The following is a 20,450-nucleotide window of genomic DNA, read 5'->3' on the forward strand; positions in this document are numbered from 1 at the left end:
CATGAAAAAAAGTCAGCCCATATTATTATTATTATTATTATTATTATTATTATTATTATTATTATTATACTACATCCATATTTGATGGAACAATTATAGATTTTACAAAAAGTTAAAAACAGGGTTGTTACTTACAGCCTTTCAGGTGTTCAACGTGTCTTTCTCTGTCAAAATTTTCTCAAAATCTTCCACATTTAACGAAGCAAACCTGGCCATCATGTTTGCTTACAAATTGTCACAATTGGTTCCTAGTGAGGAAGTTTTACATGTAATACATATCTTATGCCATTTTCACAGTTTACTGTGGGCACCGCCGGCGAACAAAGAAATGCTTCTGCACATGCGCAGCAGAAAACTTTCTCACTGAATATTCGCATCAGCTCTGACGTGTGACGTCATGTTGTCTTGACAACCACGTGATATCGTAAACCATATTCAACGCTCATTCTCCATTGGGTAGAGTGACGTAATACACGTAGGATGAGCGATATGGTAACAATATTGCATGCTGTCAAGCCAAATGAATGAAACCTGCTTGAAGGGACTAGAACACTGATTGGTTCTAATTGGTTACCCGTATCATCTGGTGTTCCTCAAAGCTCCATACTTGGAGCACTGCTCTTTCTTATCTATGTCAATGATATGCTGGATTATGTACAAGGTGACTCCAAACTTGCCCTCTTCGCTGATGACTCGAAGTTGTACAAAGTTATCAAATCTGAACCATGTAAGGAATCCCTTCAAGATGACATTGATTGTATTCATCGCTGGAGTGTTGATTCATACATGTCATTCAACGCTTCCAAATGCAAAGTTGTCAACATGTCTAAGAAAAGAACCCAAACTGTTAATTACCAGCACCATCTTGGTAATCAGGTCCTTGAATATGCAACTGAAATAAAAGACCTTGGTGTTACTGTGTCAAGTGACCTAACATGGAACAAGCACATCGAGAATAGGTGTGCGAAGGCGAACAAGATCCTAGGACTGGTGAAGAGAACTTGTGGAAGACACTTTAAAGAGGTGGCAATGAGGAAGACTTTATATTGCTCGCTGGTAAGACTGCAGCTTGAGTACGCCTCCAGTGTATGGTCCTGTCCTGTCCTAAAATAACATTTTAAGCAACGTTTTTTACTCATATCTTTAAAAAATCACAATAAAATTGTACAAATGTATATGCATTATATATAATGTATTATAATCGTGTAAAACTAATAAATGTGTCTTGGGAAAAATATATATAAGTAACACCTTCATGATCAAAACTTTCGTTTGCTATAAATGTAAATGGGAGTTAATCAAAATTAATGAAAGCAGATGGGATCAGGCACGGGGAGAACATGAAAACTCCACAGAGCTAAGAGAGATGAGACTGAGATGGTATGGGCACATTCTGAGAAGAGATGCAGAGCATGTTGGAAGGAGAATGTTGAGGATGGAGCTTCCAGGCACACGAAAACGAGGAAGGCCAAAGAGGAGATACGTGGATGTGGTGAGAGAGAGGACATGAAAGTGGCAGGTGTAGTAGAGAAGGATGCGGAAGACAGGGAACAATGGAGATGAAAGATCCGCTGTGGCGACCCCTAATCGGGAGCAGCTAAAAGAAGAATATGGGATCAGGCACCTTAAGGTGTGTGGGAAAGCACTCACAGAGGACATGTTTGACAGTGTCAGAAAGGATGGGTTTACTGAACAATATTTGTATTTGTATTTACAAAAAAGGAAACAGAAAAAGGAAAGTGAAAGGAAAATGACTTCAAAATAAAAGAAATAAAGAGCACAAGATAAGCAGGATCAAAAATGGTACTATTTTCCAGTGGTTCTCAAAGTGGGGTCAATGAAGCATAGTCAGGGGGTTTGTGGCTTTTTTTTTTTTTTTTTGTGTGTGTGTGTGTGTGTGTGAAATCATAACGTCACATGATCAAAGTCATTATCTTTAGGGGTCCAAGCACAAAAGTCAACTCAGACCTAACGTGTTATATCTGTGGAAGGTTCAGGAATAGGAAGTTATATGGCTCCAAAAAATATAATTAAAAATTTTAATTATAATTTTCATGAAATAAATCTAAACTGTGAGGAGCTGTGGAATTTATTTTACAGTTTAAGGGTTCTCTGGCTACAAAAACATTGAGAACCAAGGATATATATATATATATATATCGGGTTGCAAACTGAGACAGAGCCTAGGCAGACATACCTGTATGCACTTTACCAGTCACCTGAGCAACTCAATCCAGACATGTCAATCAAAACCAAACTCCCATTCAAACTCAGACTGTACCATTACTCTGTGACAGCAAAGAGGAGTTTCTAATGAAATAAAGAAAATGTAAATTAACATTAGCGAGCTACAGTATATTAATGTTATCCCATGCAAATGTAACTGAATTGTCTTGGCCAGCCCTAAGGGTCCCATCTGCATCTGCCTGCACTCACTCTGATCTATAATTCCAACTGTCTCATTGCTGAGGAGCGTGCTCCCATCACCCAATCAAGCATCCAGCCAGAGTAGGTCATGATATTGTTTAACTATATTAACATGCCATTGTTGTGTATTATGCCTGATGTCAGGACTCTCGTCTCTGTGAGCCTACCACACAGACTTAATACTTGTGTTATTTTTAGACATTGACAACTGTTGCCTACACTTATTCAGGTGACATTGGGCATACCTAACAACCTGTGTTTTCTCTCTCTCTTCCCCCCCAAAAAAAATCTGTCCCTCTGAGTTACATGTTGGTCCTGGGATCAAGATGCTGACCTCTTCTGCTCCTCGGACCTGCTTGATCCATCCTGGTGCCCTGTGTCTGGTTGGAGTCTCATCGCATTGCTCCTGTGGAGGATGGCCCCATGAGGACAGTTGAAAGTCACACTTGGAAGATGCTCTGGACTCTTACAGTAATGCTTTTATGGCTGAGGACTACAGTTGACTTGCTAACTTTAGGACTGCAGTTGTCATGAACAGTTTTGCACTCAAGTTTCCATCAATGAAGAGTTACATCAACGAAACTGTCTTCATGTTAAAACTGTTAATGTTGTAGTCATGCTGTCTGTTGTTGCCCAAATGAGGATGGGTTCCCTTTTGAGTCTGGTTCCTCTCGAGGTTTCTTCCTCATGTCGTCTGAGGGAGTTTTTCCTTGCCACCGTCACCACAGGCGTGCTCATTGGGGATAAAATTATCTCATGTTTTAAGTCGTTCAAATTCTGTAAAGCTGCTTTGTGACAATATTTATTGTTAAAAGCGCTATACAAATAAACTTGACTTGACAGCCTGAACAGAACTTCTCATCTCATTATCTCTAGCTGCTTTATCCTGTTCTACAGGGTCGCAGGCAAGCTGGAGCCTATCCCAGCTGACTACGGGCGAAAGGCAGGGTACACCTTGGACAAGTCGTCAGGTCATCACAGGGATGACACATAGACACAGACAACCATTCACACTCACACCTACGGTTAATTTAGAGTCACCAGTTAACCTAACCTGCATGTCTTTGGACTGTGGGGGAAACTGGAGCACCCGGAGGAAACCCACATGGACACGGGGAGAACATGCAAACTCCGCACAGAAAGGCCCTCGTCGGCCACGGGGCTTGAACCCGGACCTTCTTGCTGTGAGGCAACAGAGCTAACCACTACACCACTGTGCCGCCCCTGAACAGAACTTGACCAATAAAAATGTTTTCAATTTAGCTAGCTAATGTCAACTAGAACGGTGGCAACAATTCTCGACAGTCCATAATTATCAACACCTTTTCAGATTTACCAATAAAAAACAATTTTACAAAGGTGAGTTTCAGTTACAACAGTTATTATTGGTTAATTAATCAACTGGAAGATCCCCCTCGCCATTTGATCTTGTTATCTGATGACACAGCTCGTTACCTGAGATGGGATTTTTTTTAGCATGATCAGGAAATTGAGGAAAACCCGGACATTATCATCTCAGGTAAGCATGATGGAAAAATCATGGACATTTTTTTGCTGATCAAATTCACTGATATTTCATGATCTCCTTGTCGAAACATACTTTGTTTCTTACTCTTTCATTTGACAGTCGCCATTTTGTATCTAAACGCACGTTTGAGAAGTCACGTGAGGTGTCGATAATAGTGATCACTTTCATCAGTGGCCACCAGTATCGACACCCTGTGGAATTAAGTGACATTTACAACTGTTATGGATCGATCTTTGTGTAACTTTGTTGAAGTAGATGAAGTACTTTAAAAAAAATAAGAGAGCTGTGATTTATGATAATTCTTTTTCTGATTCATAACAGAATGGAATGTTTATAGAGTATTTGGAATCCGATTGCAATAAATAGAATTAGACCAGAATTAAATTCCGAGCATATATTAATACGAACAACAACGAATGATTAACAAAATATCTCATCTCATCTCATCTCATTATCTGTAGCCACTTTATCCTGTTCTACAGGGTCGCAGGCAAGCTGGAGCCTATCCCAGCTGACTACGGGCGAAAGGCGGGGTACACCCTGGACAAGTCGCCAGGTCATCACAGCGCGATTAACAAAATGTAATCTACGAAAATACTTAGAAAGTGGAATAAAAAGATTTTCTGACAGGTTAAATATTATCAGCTCTTTTGTTTACAAACATTAGAATTACTTCCTCATTTACGTAAACACTGACATCGATATATTTATATAAATTATATTTTATACTCAATAAGTCTATATAAAACAAATTTTACATAAAAACTTTGTTTTGTTAACTTAATACCACATACCGATTATTATTATTATTTTTTATAAATAATCATCTGGATGTCGATAATTGTGGAACAGGGTCGATAACTGTGGACAAAGGTGTTGATAATTGTGGAATGGTGTCAAGTGTCTAAGTAATTGGGAATCAACTCATTTTTTTTCCAGTGGAAGTTTGAGTAATTATTCATGCATAATTTATGTATTGAAAGTCTTTTCTACTTATTGCAATGGCCAAAAGATCGTTAAGGTGTCGATAATTGTAGCCACCACTCTATTTACAAAAATGTTCTCTAAGTCATTGTATAACATTATATAATACAATGATACAAACAAGCATGAAATTGATTTATTTCAGGTAGACCATCATACAAATCAGGATTAAAAATAACCCTCATGGTGCAGCTTGCTAAATTAAACAGATAGCAATACCCATGTAGACTTGCCAATAGTTTACTCAAGATGAGAACACAAGGGAAAGCAGTCTATGTTTTTTTTCTAAACCTTTTACATTCAACAAAAAGACATAAAAAAGACAAACCAAGTATTTCTTTTAGATTATAACCAAACTACTTATCCTCCTTCAATAGCTAGTACACTGACTGATGAGGATGAGGTGGTGTTGAGCAACTCTGTTCATGCACAGTAAGCCTACCCGACAGGGTGTACTGAGCCAGACTGTATGGACTATTGACCGTCTCTGGCTGAGTGTGAAGCGTACAACAGTGCCCAATAGAATGAATTAAAAAAAGGGCATGTCTACTTGCATCTGGGTGAGAATAGTCATAAGACAGCTATTTGGCTATTTACACCTGAATTAGCAATTTGGCTACAACTAGTTAGAGTTAGGGTGTAAATAGCCATTGAGCTGGGTGGTGCACCTGGGTGTAAATAGCCACATTGGCTGCCCACCCTGGGTACAAATAGCTTTGTTGGCTACTGACATCCTGGGGGCAAATAGCATCTCTCATGCTATTAAAAATGGACTCAGTTTTATCTGCAATTACAGGTCTAAATGTTGGTAGGGATATTTCAACTTTCCTGAAATTTGGTGGGGACATGTCCCTACCATCCCTACCTAAATCTATGCCTATGGATGGATGGGTGGACCTGTGATTCACAGTGTTTATGAATGATTCATCAATGAAAAAAAAATGGCAAGGCACTTCATGAATGCAAATATAAGTCAAAGTCTCTCTCACACCAGAATCTGGTCTTCCCAGGCAGTCTCCTGTCCCAGTACTAACCAACTCTTTAAGGCGTATGGGTGCGGCACCGATCTCCATAGCCCTCAGCCTCTCGCCTATACAGTGGGGGGCTAGTCCACTGGTAACCGCAAGAGTTTGACTTCCCCACTCGCATCTGTATTGCAGCGTGCCTTGCCAGACAGTAGTAGGTACCATTTTTATGATGGTCTTTGGTATGACCCAACCGCAAGTAGAACTCATGATCTCCCAGTTGAGAGGCGGACACGTTAACCACTAGGCCAACTCACAGTGTGTAAATAAATAAATACACACACACACACACACACACACACACACACACACACACACACACACACACACACACTAAATTATTATTATAATATCCACATTCACTGGATATGAGCAATCTCATGCTCTGATTGGCTACTCTATGACTTGGCTATCAGCTCATATACTGTGAGTAGTGAAAAACAAAATGGCGGAGCATGTTGCTGAATAAAGCGAGGACAAAATAAAAACTCTCCTTGAAAACAAAACCCCCCAAAATACAAAAAGCAACAAAACATGGAATAAAAGTCTTTGATGGTAAGAACGTATCTTTTTCTTTATTTTTCAAGAATTGTTATAGCATTTTTCATAAGTTGCTACTGTCATTTCACCAGTTTGTTTACATTCTTAGCAGAAATTATTTTGTCTGATGTTATGTATAAAGTTTTTATTTATCGAATTTGCAAAAAATAAAAAATAAAAATGCTCTGTTTCCCAAAATCCAGTGAATGTGGATAGAATAAAACAGTTATTCCACTCAATCTCGTTCTACATGGCTTATAGCCAATTCGGTGCTACGTGCCTCATTGGCTATCAGCTCAGGTATGACTCAATTTTGTGGAATAACTATTAAATATCTTAAGACCTTCCCATATATCATCTTAATGAGAATGTAATTTTCTCTCAATATCTATGGAACCCAGTGTTATATTCCTTATTCTCTTATAGCTGGTCTTTCTTGACACAATACATTGGAAACAACTTGATCTATTAACTGTAACCTATAGTACTGTGTAATCCTATTCTTTTAAGTATTACTGAGAGGATCTCTTTATATTTCATTGCTGATCATTTCTCAACATCCCTGACTGGTATACCATCAGCTGCCAGGTTACTAATTACACTCACTGGTCACTTTGTCAGTCTACAATTAACGACTGCAGCCAATCTGTTACTATTCACAATAAGAGACCACCACAGGACCACCACTGACCATGTGTTATTTGGTGGATTATATCAATTAATGGATCATTCTTCATACAGACATGACACAGACGTGTGTGTGTGTGTGTGTGTGTGTGTGTGTGTGTGTGTGTGTGTGTGTGTGTGTGTGTATACACACTTGTACTTGCTACATATGGAGAACTGAAAGATGTTTTTCAGACATTTTTGGCTGGTCCTCACTTTTTCAAGGGGCTGTTTGAAGTTTAAGACTTAGTTTTATGGTTCAAGTTAGAATTAGGTTTAAGTTAGTGTTAGGGTAAGGGTTGAGGTTAGGCATTTAGCTGTGAGGGTTAAGGTTAGGGTAAGGGGCTAGGGAATGTATTACATCAATGAGTGTCCCCACAATTTAAAAAATACAAGTGTGTGTATGTGTGCATGTGTGTGTGCCCGCGTGTATGTGTGCGTGTACTGTATGTGGTGGAACATATTGGCAGGATTTTTAAGCACCTCAGTGCCACCGATGGGTTGGGAAACCTACAATATCCAGCCAAATTGATTTTCTGATAAACAGTCAATTCATAACGGTTATTTAGCATTCTCTTTTATTCGTGTATTAATTTATACAATGTTTTAAAAGTAATCTCCTAAAGCAAGTGTGCTATATACACTATATAGTTTTGTTTATATTAATTCATCAAATAACTGACACATTCAGATAATCTGTATAGTGTTGCAGTGTATAAAATATATGGTGGCAAACTTTAAAAATGCATAAAAAACAATAAAATAAAATAACATGTGAAACACACTCAGGTAAAAAGGTGACTGTCTTATAGAAGTTTGGAGAATATGTGCAAAAGTTTGCAATTTTTTTTTAACTATGCAAGTTCACAATAATTTTCTGCCCCCTTTCCCACTCTCATTATCAGTCGGCTACATTTCAGATTTAATGGTGTGTATTTTTACATGAAAACAGTGGGTGTGACAGAAGTCTTATAGATGCACACTCTTGTTCTGTGGATATTTAATGAACACACATTTTCAGACAGCACTTGATCCAGCAAGTAACAGCATATACTATTTGAATGCCTGTGTTGGATGTGTGGTATGTAATGAAATAGGTATCATTTTAGAAATACAGCTTTTAACTGGTTCTTTCCTCCAGCCAAGATATGAAAAAACAAACAAAAAACCTTTTCACTGCAGCATCTTTCACCTGTCTGAGGCTTCTAACATTTGATAGGATTTTTTTTTTTTCCCTTTCTGAGAACTGAAAGTGTTCATTTAGATTTTAGGAAAACTCTTTTTTTTTCAATGGTTGTAAATAAACAGAATTCTAGTTTAGTCTACGTTTAGAAACATGCTCTCCTGCCATTAAACAAGGTGTAAGACTCAGCAAAATTCATTTTAAAGCACATCAATGCATTACAAATGGGTGAAATAAATAGATAAATAAATAGGCTTAAATGCTTATTGCTGCATTAATTTGCAATGGAAGATAATAATATAAAAGGTACCATATTCCAGTCATTACTATTGCAAGCAGAATCTGGAAAACCAACCAAAATTCTATGATGATTTGGAAACTGAAGAGAAGTTTCCTGTGTGCCTTATTAATATCCAGTCTCAGCCATAATTGTTTGACAATAGTTGCTAAAATTATTCATAAAATATACATATTACAGTATACACACACACACACACACACACACATATATATATATGTATATATATATATGTTTTCAGAGCTACATGTGTGGTGCCAAAGCTTTGGTCATCAAAATAGTAATAGGCCTCTAGTATTCTGGTTCATGTGCAAAGAAATGTGACCCATTAAAATAAGGAATAGAAACATTTTTGAGACATGCCAGACTCACACTACACTTGCTTTCCAGTATGTTGCAAGCATGCAACCGGTAACGCTTAAAGACATGCACTTTTCTATGGACAGACTTGCTACATGCTGCTTAACCTTTAACATAGGAATGTGTTGCAAGTACAGGAACGTGGTAAATACATGTGTGAGGAAATGCTGACGTTCTCAAATACCAGCGTCTTATTATCTCCTGAATTCTTAGATTTGGATAATAACAAATTTGTAACTGTAAACCGAGTCAGAAAATGGCTACATGGCTGTGACACCCACAGAAGTGCTGTTCATCAACCAAAAATCATATAGTGCTACTTACAGTCCTGGATTTGCAAACTATCCCAATGTTTAATGAATTTGCAGAGTTCTGCAATCGTGATAAAGTACAGCAGTAGATTTATAATGGGGGGAATGAACCATCATAGAGATGAGAGTCCACCATCACTATTCATTGTGTAATGTATTCATGAACCAGACCCTGAGTCCTTGAGTGAAGTTATGTATTCACATCCAGCAGGCTAGCACGGAGCAAAACCTACAAAAGAGGTGAGAGTTGAAGGATTCTTGCTCAAACCAAACAGAATGTTCAACTTCCAAAAATTAACTCAAGTTTCAACTCCATGAATAGGACCTTCAGGATTATTATTCTCCTTGCACAAACAAGCCTAATGTTCTTAAAGGTGGTCATCCATCCCATAGCAGTATATGGATTGGAACTGGAGTCTTATAATCATGGAAGGGACTTAGTGCTACATCTTGGCAGTCCGGGGTCAGACAGAGGCCTGTGGAACCCCGCAGCTGCTGTACTGCTGATAGGTGTCTGAGACGAGGTGAGGTTGATTGGAAGAAGTGATTTGGAATGTTGATGCTTGGAGAGGACATTCTCATTTGTTGGAGGACTGTGGGGCAGAGTTGTCTCGTGGACCTGGTCAGAGAGAGAGAGAGAGAGAGAGAGAGAGAAAGTGTATGAGCGCAGTCAGATATTTATTCATTCATTCAGCATGAAATTAGCCATACTGTATAAACTTGGCGTTATATGGAATTCGTAAGACATTTTTCTATCAAGGAACTCAGCATTCTGAAAGAGAACATAATTTCCTCTGTACACTTAAAACAGAGTTCTTACAATAGCAGTATAGTACTTAACAGTAATATGCTACAATAGTGAATAATTAGCCATGGCCTAGTGGTTAGTGTGTCTGCCTCTCGATCGGGAGATCGCAAGTTCTACTCGTGGTCGGGTCATACCAAAGACCATCATAAAAATGGTACCTACTGCCGTCTGGCAAGGCACGCTGCAATACAGATGCGAGTGGGGAGTCAAAATCTTGTGGTTACCAGAGAACCAGCCCCCCACTGTAACCCTAGCTATGTAATAGGCGAGAGGCCAAGGGCTACAGAAATGGAGATGCGCTGTATGGTGTGGGAAGGACTTTTTTTTTTAATGGTTAGCAAAGCAACTTTGGGACAAAAAGGTTGCTGGTTCGATTCCCTGGACCAGCAGGAATGGCTGAAGTGTCCTTGAGCAAGGCACCTAACCCCCAACTGCTCCCCAGGCTGCTCTGGGTATGTTGCACATCACTCTGGATAAGAGTGTCTGCTAAATGGTTGTAATGTAATGTAATTATATGCTGTAAGTAACAGCGAACACAAAAAAATGAGACCACAGTGCTGTTGAATTCTCAATTCTGCTTGCTCAGAAGATGTGGCATCATTTTCTATAACAATAGCTCTGACACTACTTCTGGCTACGAGACTCATATTAATGTGCTTGTTCTAATAGTTTATAGAGCAACAAACTACACAGGGATTTGTATGGTGCATACTCCACATATATTTTTTTAAGTGTGTATTAATTCATATCATCACATCTTCTGTGCATTTTAGAAGGAGTCTCCAGTGTCAGAGCAACAGTCAGGTAAAGCTGTAACCGAGGTTTGGGGAAGCCATGGCCTAAAGGTTAGAGGAGCAGTTTTGGGACCAAAAGAAGAAGCAGCCTTTATTTGTCACATGCACCCTCAAGCACAGTGAAATTCGTCCTCAGCATTTAACCCACCTGAAGCAGTGAACAGCTATGCTACAGCACTCAGGGAGCAGTTTGGGGTTAGGTGCCTTGCTCAAGGGCACTTCAGCCCAAGCCTGCCCCATGTTAACCTAACCTCACGTTTTTGGACTGTGGGGGAAACCGGAGCACCCAGAGGAAACCCACGCAGACACTGGAAGAACATGCAAACTCCACACAGAAAGGCCCCTGTTGGCCACTGGGCTCAAACCCAGAACCTTCTTGCTGTGAGGAGACAGTGTGAACCACTACACCACCATGCTGCAGGTTCAATTTCCTGGACCAGCAGGAAAATGAGTGGGGATAGGGGTGTGAATGAACAATACTTTCCTCTCCTTCGACATCCATGGCTGAAGTGCTCTTGACACTCATCCCCAAATGCTCCCTGGGCACTGCAGTGCAGCTGCCCACTGCTCTGTGTGTGTGTGTGTGTGTGTGTGTGTGTGTGTGTGTGTGTGTGTGTGTGTGTGTGTGTGTGTGTTCACTGCTTCAGATGGATTAAATGCAGAGAAAGAATTTCACTGTGCTCGAATATACATGTAACAAGCAAAGGCTTAGAATTCCAAAAGGTTTCAGATACAGGAAAGCCTTCCAGATGGAGGGCTTTGAACTTTCTTGGTAACATGACAAGCTGCATTTTTTTAAATTTATTAACATCAAGAGAAAATCAGAGAAAAACTGTTACTGTTATATCAAAGTTATCACAGGAACTAGCTTGATTTGTAGATGCTTTACAGCAAGTGTAACTGATGGTCTCAGGAGAAGGCAGGAGGAAGGGGGCCTGCTCTTACAGTGGAAAAAACCTTATCGAGTGCCTTAATGGCTGCCTTTCGAATGAAAAAAAAAAATATGATGAAAGCCCTATAGGGTGCTCCTATGTGCGAGAAAACACAATGTACCCTCTATGGTGCCCTTCCCATGGAGAAAATGTGATATACTGGCCTATAGGGGTCTCCTATGTGTGAAGAAATATGATAATGCCCTAATGTGTGCCCGTCCAATGGAAAAAATGAGATGCAGTGGCTTATATACTTATAAATATGCGAACAAATGAGATGTGCCCTCTAGGCACAGTGGTGTAGCGATTAGCACTGTTGCCTCACAGCAAGAAGGTTCTGGGTTCGAGCCCAGCGGCCGACGGGAGCCTTTCTGTGCGGAGTTTGCGTGTTCTCTCCGAGTCTGCGTGGGTTTCCTCTGGGTGCTCCGGTTTTCCCCACAGTCCAAAGACATGCGTTTAGGTTAGCATGGTGCAGCCATGGCCTGAGGTTGGGCTGAAGTGCCCTTGAGCAAGGCACTTAATCCACAACTGCTCCCTGGGCGCTGTAGCATCATTGCCCACTACTCTGGGTATGTGTATGTGCTCATTGCTCACTTGTGTGTGCATGTGTGCATTTACTGCTTCAGATGGGTTAAATGCAGAGGAGGAATTTCACTGTGTGCTTAAGGCTACGTTTACATTACGTCGAATCAGCGGATCATCAGATTAACGTTCTTAAAACGATTCGCGTTTACACTAAAACCGTTAGCCGTGCACACAGCAACACCAATACGCGGATACGCTCGGCTCCGCAGGCATCCTGCGCTCCAAATCACTCCGCCCTGAACAGCGAGTGCCCTCTGGAGGGTGCGCATTCCGGCCCTGCGCAGCTCACACAGCGCGCGAGTGAAGTGCACAAGCCGTGATTCGGGACTGAGCCGCTCTGTGTGTGATCCCAGCGCATATCACTTACCACTTGCAAGTGGAAGGATGGCAAGCCTAAAGACAATCATAACTACACAATGGGCAGTATTTGCATCAGTATTTGCAGTATTTTCATACTTTTATACTCTTTAATGAAAGGTGATACAAGGCGGAAGTCCGCGCCGTTTTTCAGCAGTCGCGTCACATGACCAACGCCAGCGAATCAGGAAGGTGGATGTCACAGTGACGTTGTCCAATGAGGACGCCAGCTAGAGCTCAGCACAGCGTATTCGCGTATCTCAGTGTTTACACAGCACCGGACCAGATACGATCTAGATTGAATACGTGGACGCTGGCGGATTCCCGTTTCCCGGCTTTTCCAGGTGGTTTAATGTAAACGGACAGTGCATCCGCGAAGAAAACGAGAGAGATACGGTCTAATGTAAACGTAGTTACATTAGACCGTATCTCTCTCGTTTTCTTCGCGGATGCACTGTCCGTTTACATTAAACCCCCTGGAAAAGCCAGGAAACGGGAATCCGCCAGCGTCCACGTATTCAATCTAGATCGTATCTGGTCCGGTGCTGTGTAAACATTGAGAATACGCGAATACGCTGTGCTGAGCTCTAGCTGGCGTCTCATTGGACAACATTACTGTGACATCCACCTTCCTGATTCGCTGGCGTTGGTCATGTGACGCGACTGCTGAAAAACGGCGCGGACTTCCGCCTTGTATCACCTTTCATTAAAGAGTATAAAAGTATGAAAATACTGCAAATACTGATGCAAATACTGCCCATTGTGTAGTTATGATTGTCTTTAGGCTTGCCATCCTTCCACTTGCAAGTAATAAGTGATCTGCGCTGGGATCACACACACAGCGGCTCAGTCCCGAATCGTGGCTTGTTCACTTCACTCGCGCGCTGTGTGAGCTGCGCAGGGCCGGAGTGCGCACCCTCCAGAGGGCACTCGCTGTTCAGGGCGGAGTGATTTGGAGCGCAGGATGCCTGCGGAGCCGAGCGTATCCGCGTATTGGCGTTGCTATGTGCACGGCTAACGGTTTTAGTGTAAACGCGAATCGTTTTAAGAACATTAATCTGATGATCCGCTGATTCGACGTAATGTAAACGTAGCCCAAGTCTGTGCTTGAGTGTACGTGTGACAAATAAAGGCTTCTTGGCCTGGCTAGTTGCTCCTATGTGCATGATGTAATGTCTTTTACATTTTTTATTTGTTTGTTTGTTTTAATTCTCTGCCCCTCAGACAGCCATTCTATAAGTAATAAACATTGCTAGTGTTGGCTTATTGCTGTGTGATAAGAACAATAAAGTGATAATAATAATCATCTTTGGGGTGGTAACTGGAACTCTGCTGTTGACATACAAAAATTGTGATGTCTGGAGACGTTGAAGAGACTTATGAACGTTTTAAGAGTCACAAACAGGGACTCAGATCAATGCAGTGTCAGCTAGGAAGCTCATAATGACAATATAAAATGTACAAACCCCATTTCCAGAAAAGTTGGGATATTTTCCAAAATGCAATTTAAAAAAAAATCTGTGTTTTGTTAATTCACGTAAACCTTCATTTAACTGACAGAACTACAAAGAAAAGATTTTCAATAGTTTTACTGACCAACTTAATTGTATTTTGCAAATATAAACCAAGTTAGGATTTTATACCTGCAACATACTCAAAAAAAGTTGGGACAGAGGCATTATTACCATTGTATTTCATCATGTTTCCTTTTAATAACAGTTTTTAATCGTATGGGAACTGAGGATACTAATTGTTGCAGTTTTGCAATTGGAATTTTTGCTCATTCTTGCTTAATACAACACTTCAGTTGCTCAACAGTCTGTGGTCACTGTTTTTTGATTCTCCTTTACATGATGCACCATACATTCTCAATAGGAGACAGAGCTGGACTGGCAGCAGGCCACTCAAGCACATGCACTTTGTGTCTACAAAGCCACGCTGCTGTAGCCCATGCAGAATGAAGCCTGGAATTGTCCTGCTGAAATAAGCATGGACTTCCAGGGAAGAGAAGTTACTTTGATGGCAACATATGTCTCTCTAAAATCCAAATATACACGTCTCCACATCAATGGTACATTCACACACATGCACCTCACCCATGGGCACTGATGAACATCACAGTACCATCACAGATCCTGGCTTTTGCACCTTTTTCTTCTAAACTGGACCTTTGGCAAAGAGAACTCGATATCCAGTTTTCAAGCTGAAACATGGACTCATCTGACCACAGCACATTTTTCCACTGTCTTTCAGTCCATCTGAGATGAGTTCTGGTTCAGAGAAATTGGTGCCATTTCTGCATAGAATTGATGAATGGCTTCCTCCTTGTGTAATACAGTTTCAGGTTACATTTCTGGATGCAGTGATGAACTCTGTTAAGTGACAACGGTTTTCTAAAGTTCTCCAGAGCCCATGTGGCTATATTTGTCGCATTAGCATGACGGTTTCTCAGGCAGTGCCACCTGAGGGCTCGAAGGTCTCACACATTCAACTGTGGTTTCCGACATTGCCCTTTACGCACTGAGATGTCATCGAATTCCCTGAATCTTTTTTCACAATATTATGTACTGTATAATTTGAAAGATCTAAATTATCTGCAATCTTGCACTGAGAAATTATCTTTTTGAATTGACTGACAATTCTCTCAGAAATTTTGGCACAAAGGGGTGAGCTACGACCCATCCTTGCTTGCAAGGACTGAGCCTTTGGTGCTGCTCCTTTTATACCCAATCATGATACCCTCATGTGTTACCAATTAATCTGGTTATTGTGGAATCTTCCAAAATGGTGTGACTTGAATATCTTATAAACTTTTCAGTCTTATTTTGCCCTCTGTCCCAACTTTTTTTGGGTGTGTTGCAGGCATCAAATTTTAACTTTGTTTATATTTGCAAAATACAAATAAGTTGATCAGTGAAGCTACTGAAAATCTTTTCTTTGTACTTTCGTCAGTTAAATAAAGGTTCATGTGAATTAATAAAATCACAGATTTTTGTTTTTATTGCATTTTGGAAAATATCCCAACTTTTCTGGAAATGGGGTTTGTAATAAAATATAACACTGACTATAGTATTGCTTGTGATTAAACATATCAAATATAAAATTTTTAATACTCAATGATAATTTGGAATGTCAGGAGGCAGAGGAACATATTAGCAACATATGTGATGAATAAAACAGGATTCTTGTTCTTCAAAAATTCAGATCATAGCATTTTTTTTTTTTTACAGATTTTTATCATGTATACCAACACAGCCAATTATATAGATTTTGCATGATTATCAGGGGGGTTTAATCAGTGTTTGGCCAGAAACCTATAAAACAAAACCCTAAAAAAATGACTTCATCAAGTGGATGTCTTACATGACGTTATCGAGCATCATCTCATCTCATCATCACTAGCCGCTTTATCCTGTTCTACAGGGTCACAGGCAAGCTGGAACCTATCCCAGCTGACTACAGGCAAAAGGTGGGGTGCACCCTGGACAAGTCGCCAGGTCATCACAGGGCTGACACATAGACACAGACAACCATTCACACTCACAGTCAATTTAGAGTCACCAGTTAACCTAACCTGCATGTCTTTGGACTGTGGGGGAAACCGGAGCACCCAGAGGAAGCCCACGCGGACACGGGGAGAACATGCAAACTCCACACAGAAAGGCCCTCGCCGGCCCCGGGGCTCGAACCCGGACCTTGTTGCTGTGAGGCGACAGCGCTAACCACTACACCACCGTGCCGCCTGTTATCGAGCATCATGTAATATATAATTAAAGCCCTGCTCCAGGAATCCTGAGTTTATGTTTATTCTGTTCAGTTTGTGCGTGCGATGTAGAGGGTGTGTAAGTTGAGTGTTACCTGTGGGGCAGGTGTGAGGGTTTGGCTGGTGCTGACGACAGACTGCGCCCTGATAGGCTGTTTCTTCACACTGGTAGTGACTACACTGTATGCAGGAGGGCCTGAAGATGAGTTTCTTTGCAGTAAACACAGGATAGCCTTGATGTCTGACATCATCTGAGACTCCAGCCTGGAAAAACACACAAGACTAAACTGTAGCTTTGAATTCTGAACTAAACACATCTATTTTTAATATGCTTCCTCTTATTACAGTTTACTGAAAGGATTGAAAATAAATCAAATGAGTAAACCGGTGATCACAACCTGTGTATATTTATAATGTTGGAAATGCATTAAAGAATGCAATGCATTGTTAGTAAAGCTTTGTATTTGTGCTGTAGAAACTGAAACAGAACTCTAGAGGGAGCCTGTTCCCTGATCACTGGAATACTGATATTGTTCTGAAATATAGCTGGCTAAAATCACAGAAACTCCATCCATCCATTATCTGTAGCCGCTTATCCTGTGCAAGGTCGCAGGCAAGCTGGAGCCTATCCCAGCTGAGTATGGGAGAGAGGCGGGGTACACCCTGGACAAGTCGCCAGGTCATTGCAGGGCTGGCACATAGAGACAAACAACAACTCACATTCACACCTACGGTCAATTTAGAGCCACCAATTAGCCTAACCTGCATGTCTTTGGACTGTGGGGGAAACTGGAGCACCCGGAGGAAACCCACGCAGACACGAGGAGAACATGCAAACTCCACACAGAAAGGCCCTCGCCGGCCACTGGGCTCAAACCCAGGACCTTCTTGCTGTGAGGCAACAGTGGTAACCACCACACCACCGTGCTGCCCCATCACAGAAAATTAATCTGTTTATATTTCTAGGAGAAGACATAGATATTCCTATATCTACAAGTTTTTTTTAAAAGAGGTCACTGGCTATTGGCTTAAATTATATTAAACCCAGTAGCTCTTATGCTCAGAAAGGAAGCCCGATCACCTGATGAAAGTATTTAGATAATGACAGTCTGGGACTTTGCCCTTCCTTGTTTGGTATTGAATTAACTTCTTACACAACAGTAATAAGAGAAAATGCTTTAAAGTATCTCAACAAGCAAAAGTATTTTGTTTTTGAAATGTGGCATTTTTCAAGTGTGTCTATGAAGGCTCTCAGGCTACATCCACACGACAACGGCAACGAGATTTTTTTTTAAAATATCGCGTCCACATGGGCAACGGATCAGTAAAATATCAGGTTCATATAGCAACGCAACGCTTGCTGAAAACGATGCAATACACATGCCACACCACTACGTGCGCTGTAAGACGGTCCCATCGGAGACACCAGAACAATAGAAGAAGTAGACGCATGCGCATAAACCCCTTCTTCTGTAGCATTAGCCACATAAAGTTTTGATTATTAATCAGTAGCGTAAAACGAAAGACGCGGAAAGAGGAATGAACGGGGGTAGATGGAAGCCGGTACGCCAACATTCTGATATCCTCCAGAATTCTTTAATGGTCCGGAATAAATTGAATGCTACACGTTGATGGATTACTTTGTTGTTCTACGCCCTTTTTGAGGAATGTATTGTCGGACTTAAACCAACATCTGAAGAGGTGAGATCGCTCCTTTTTTTTTCCTATGTTTGCTGGCGGGATTGTTTTTGTTTTTGGAAAGCACACGGGCGGTGCACGGTTTGGTACTGCTTCCGCAGTGTTTGGACTAAAGACTCTGCCCTAAGGGCTATTCTCTCACTCTTTCTCTCTCTCACTTTGCACCATTACACAATAAATATTCACAGTGAAAATATTTTGTAAGCACGTTTCATGAACCAAGTTATAGGATTTGTTGACAACTCGCATCGAGTTCGTTACACTTCTACCCGGCGTGAAGCACTGACAGTCATGTGGTTGTGACGTCATCGTAAACAAATCCGTTCTACTCATCCAGACGACTTCGCAACGGCGCCGTTGCCAGATTTTTTCACTCTGGAACCCGTTCTCAAAAGATTTCATTTTGGGACACCCAAAACGCCAGGCCGAAACGATAAACAATTTTATCAGATTCACCTGAATCCGTTGCCGTGTGGACAGGGCCTCAGTCATCCAGGTCATCACAAATCATAGTTGCTAAAGAAGGCAACTGGACTTGCTTGACATTCTTGAAGACGTTTCACCTCTCATCCGAAAGGCTTCTTCAGTTCTGTCTGACTAGTAGGGAGTTCCAGGTATGTATCCTCTAGTGGACCAAAAGTAACCCTACACTGCAAAAAATTGAAAACTGAATTTGAGGATAAAATTACTTAATACTAGTGAAATTATCTTGCTGCATGGACAGATATTTTTACTTGATAAGACATCTTAGAATAAGTTGGTTGCAGTCTAGAAGTAGGTTTAATAATCTCAGAATTGGTAGCTTGTATTCTAATAAGAAATGCTAGATCATTTCAACTATTTTTAAGATATTTTCACTTGCTAAGAAATCATTTTTTGCAGTGTAAGAAGAGTCATTGAGGTCACATGGGTCATTGACCCTCTCAGTCATCCTATTGAGGTTTTTCACCCACGTGACCAAGTCATGTGATGCATCGTTAGGCTGCCATTTTGGACGTCACGGCTCAAATCAGTTTGAATGCGAGGAAGGTAACAAACGAAAAACATAAAAGAAAAAGGAGCGAGATGCAGAAAACACCTTCACTATCCAGCGACGTAGGGCATTTACAGGGTGAGCAGAGGGAGAGGTATTTGCAAAAATTGAGGTTAGCAGGCTTAGAGAACGACGTTTACCTGCTTCCACCAGGATTGTTCACTGACGTACGGAAGTACACGAAGCCCACGTCTTTACCTGACTTCGGCCCACATGATCTGTATACCTATGTCGTTAAAAACCCATCGCCATACACAGGTATTGATCTGAAAGTGTATAAGAGTTTGGATGCCTACAAATATTTAGTGTCAGGCTGGGTAACATGCCTACATCAGTGGGTCGTCCCTGGAGCCGGTGGTCGCCATCTTATTACAGCTAAGGTTTGTTCACATTTTCATTTACTTTCGGTCCTCAGGATAAACAAAATGTTATTAAATGTCATTGAAATAACTTCTTAGTCTGTTGAGACATGGCCCGTTATAAATTTGCTGTTACCAGGCAATGACCAAGAACTGTATTATTAGGGTCAGTGTCTGTGTTGTAGCACTGTACCAACAGCTAGCTGTTAGCACTAGCTAATGTCAACAACATAGTAGCTAGTATGTTACTGTAGCAATGTTTACGTTCAGTCATTTGGATGACTGTTAAAACCTTTCAGTCTCAAGTTTTTCCTTTACTGTATTTACTAGTTTACTGTAATTATGATCCGGCAGCTATTTACACCGGATCCAGTGTAAATAGCTGCCGGAGCGCGCTCCGGCTTGCTCCCCCTCAAATTAAGCAGCGCGCTCCGGCTTGCTCCCAGAGCACTCCGGGAGCAAGCCGGAGCGCGCTGCTTAATTTGAGGGGGAGCAAGCCGGAGCGCGCTCCGGAACCTCGGCCGGAGCACTCCGGGAGCAAGCCAGAGCGCGCTGCTTAATTTGAGGGGAAGCAAGCCGGAGCGCGCTCCGGCAGCTATTTACACTGGATCCGGTGTAAATAGCTGCCGGATCATAATTACAGTAAACTAGTAAATACAGTAAAGGAAAAACTTGAGACTGAAAGGTTTTAACAGTCATCCAAATGACTGAACGTAAACATTGCTACAGTACCATACTAGCTACTATGTTGTTGACATTAGCTAGCTTGACCTTCAAAATGGCGGACACCGGGGCGTCA

At 41.1% G+C, this 20,450-nt stretch overlaps 1 protein-coding gene across 1 annotated transcript in view; it reads right to left on the reverse strand.

Moving 5' to 3' along the window:
- Positions 1 to 9,244: 9,244 nt before the first annotated feature.
- LOC132891951 (potassium voltage-gated channel subfamily H member 7-like) overlaps positions 9,245 to 20,450 on the reverse strand; it is a 181,207-nt gene continuing 170,001 nt past the window's right edge. Inside the window, exons 16-17 of the mRNA XM_060930120.1 lie at positions 16,657 to 16,825; positions 9,245 to 9,941 (exon numbers count right to left, since the gene is read on the reverse strand). Of these exons, the coding sequence (XP_060786103.1) occupies positions 9,747 to 9,941; positions 16,657 to 16,825 (364 nt within the window). The 3' untranslated portion in view covers positions 9,245 to 9,746. The remainder of the gene's footprint in view (positions 9,942 to 16,656; positions 16,826 to 20,450) is intronic.

The sequence above is a fragment of the Neoarius graeffei genome, chromosome 9, assembly GCF_027579695.1.
Source record: "Neoarius graeffei isolate fNeoGra1 chromosome 9, fNeoGra1.pri, whole genome shotgun sequence".
Classification (NCBI taxonomy): Eukaryota; Metazoa; Chordata; class Actinopteri; order Siluriformes; family Ariidae; genus Neoarius; species Neoarius graeffei.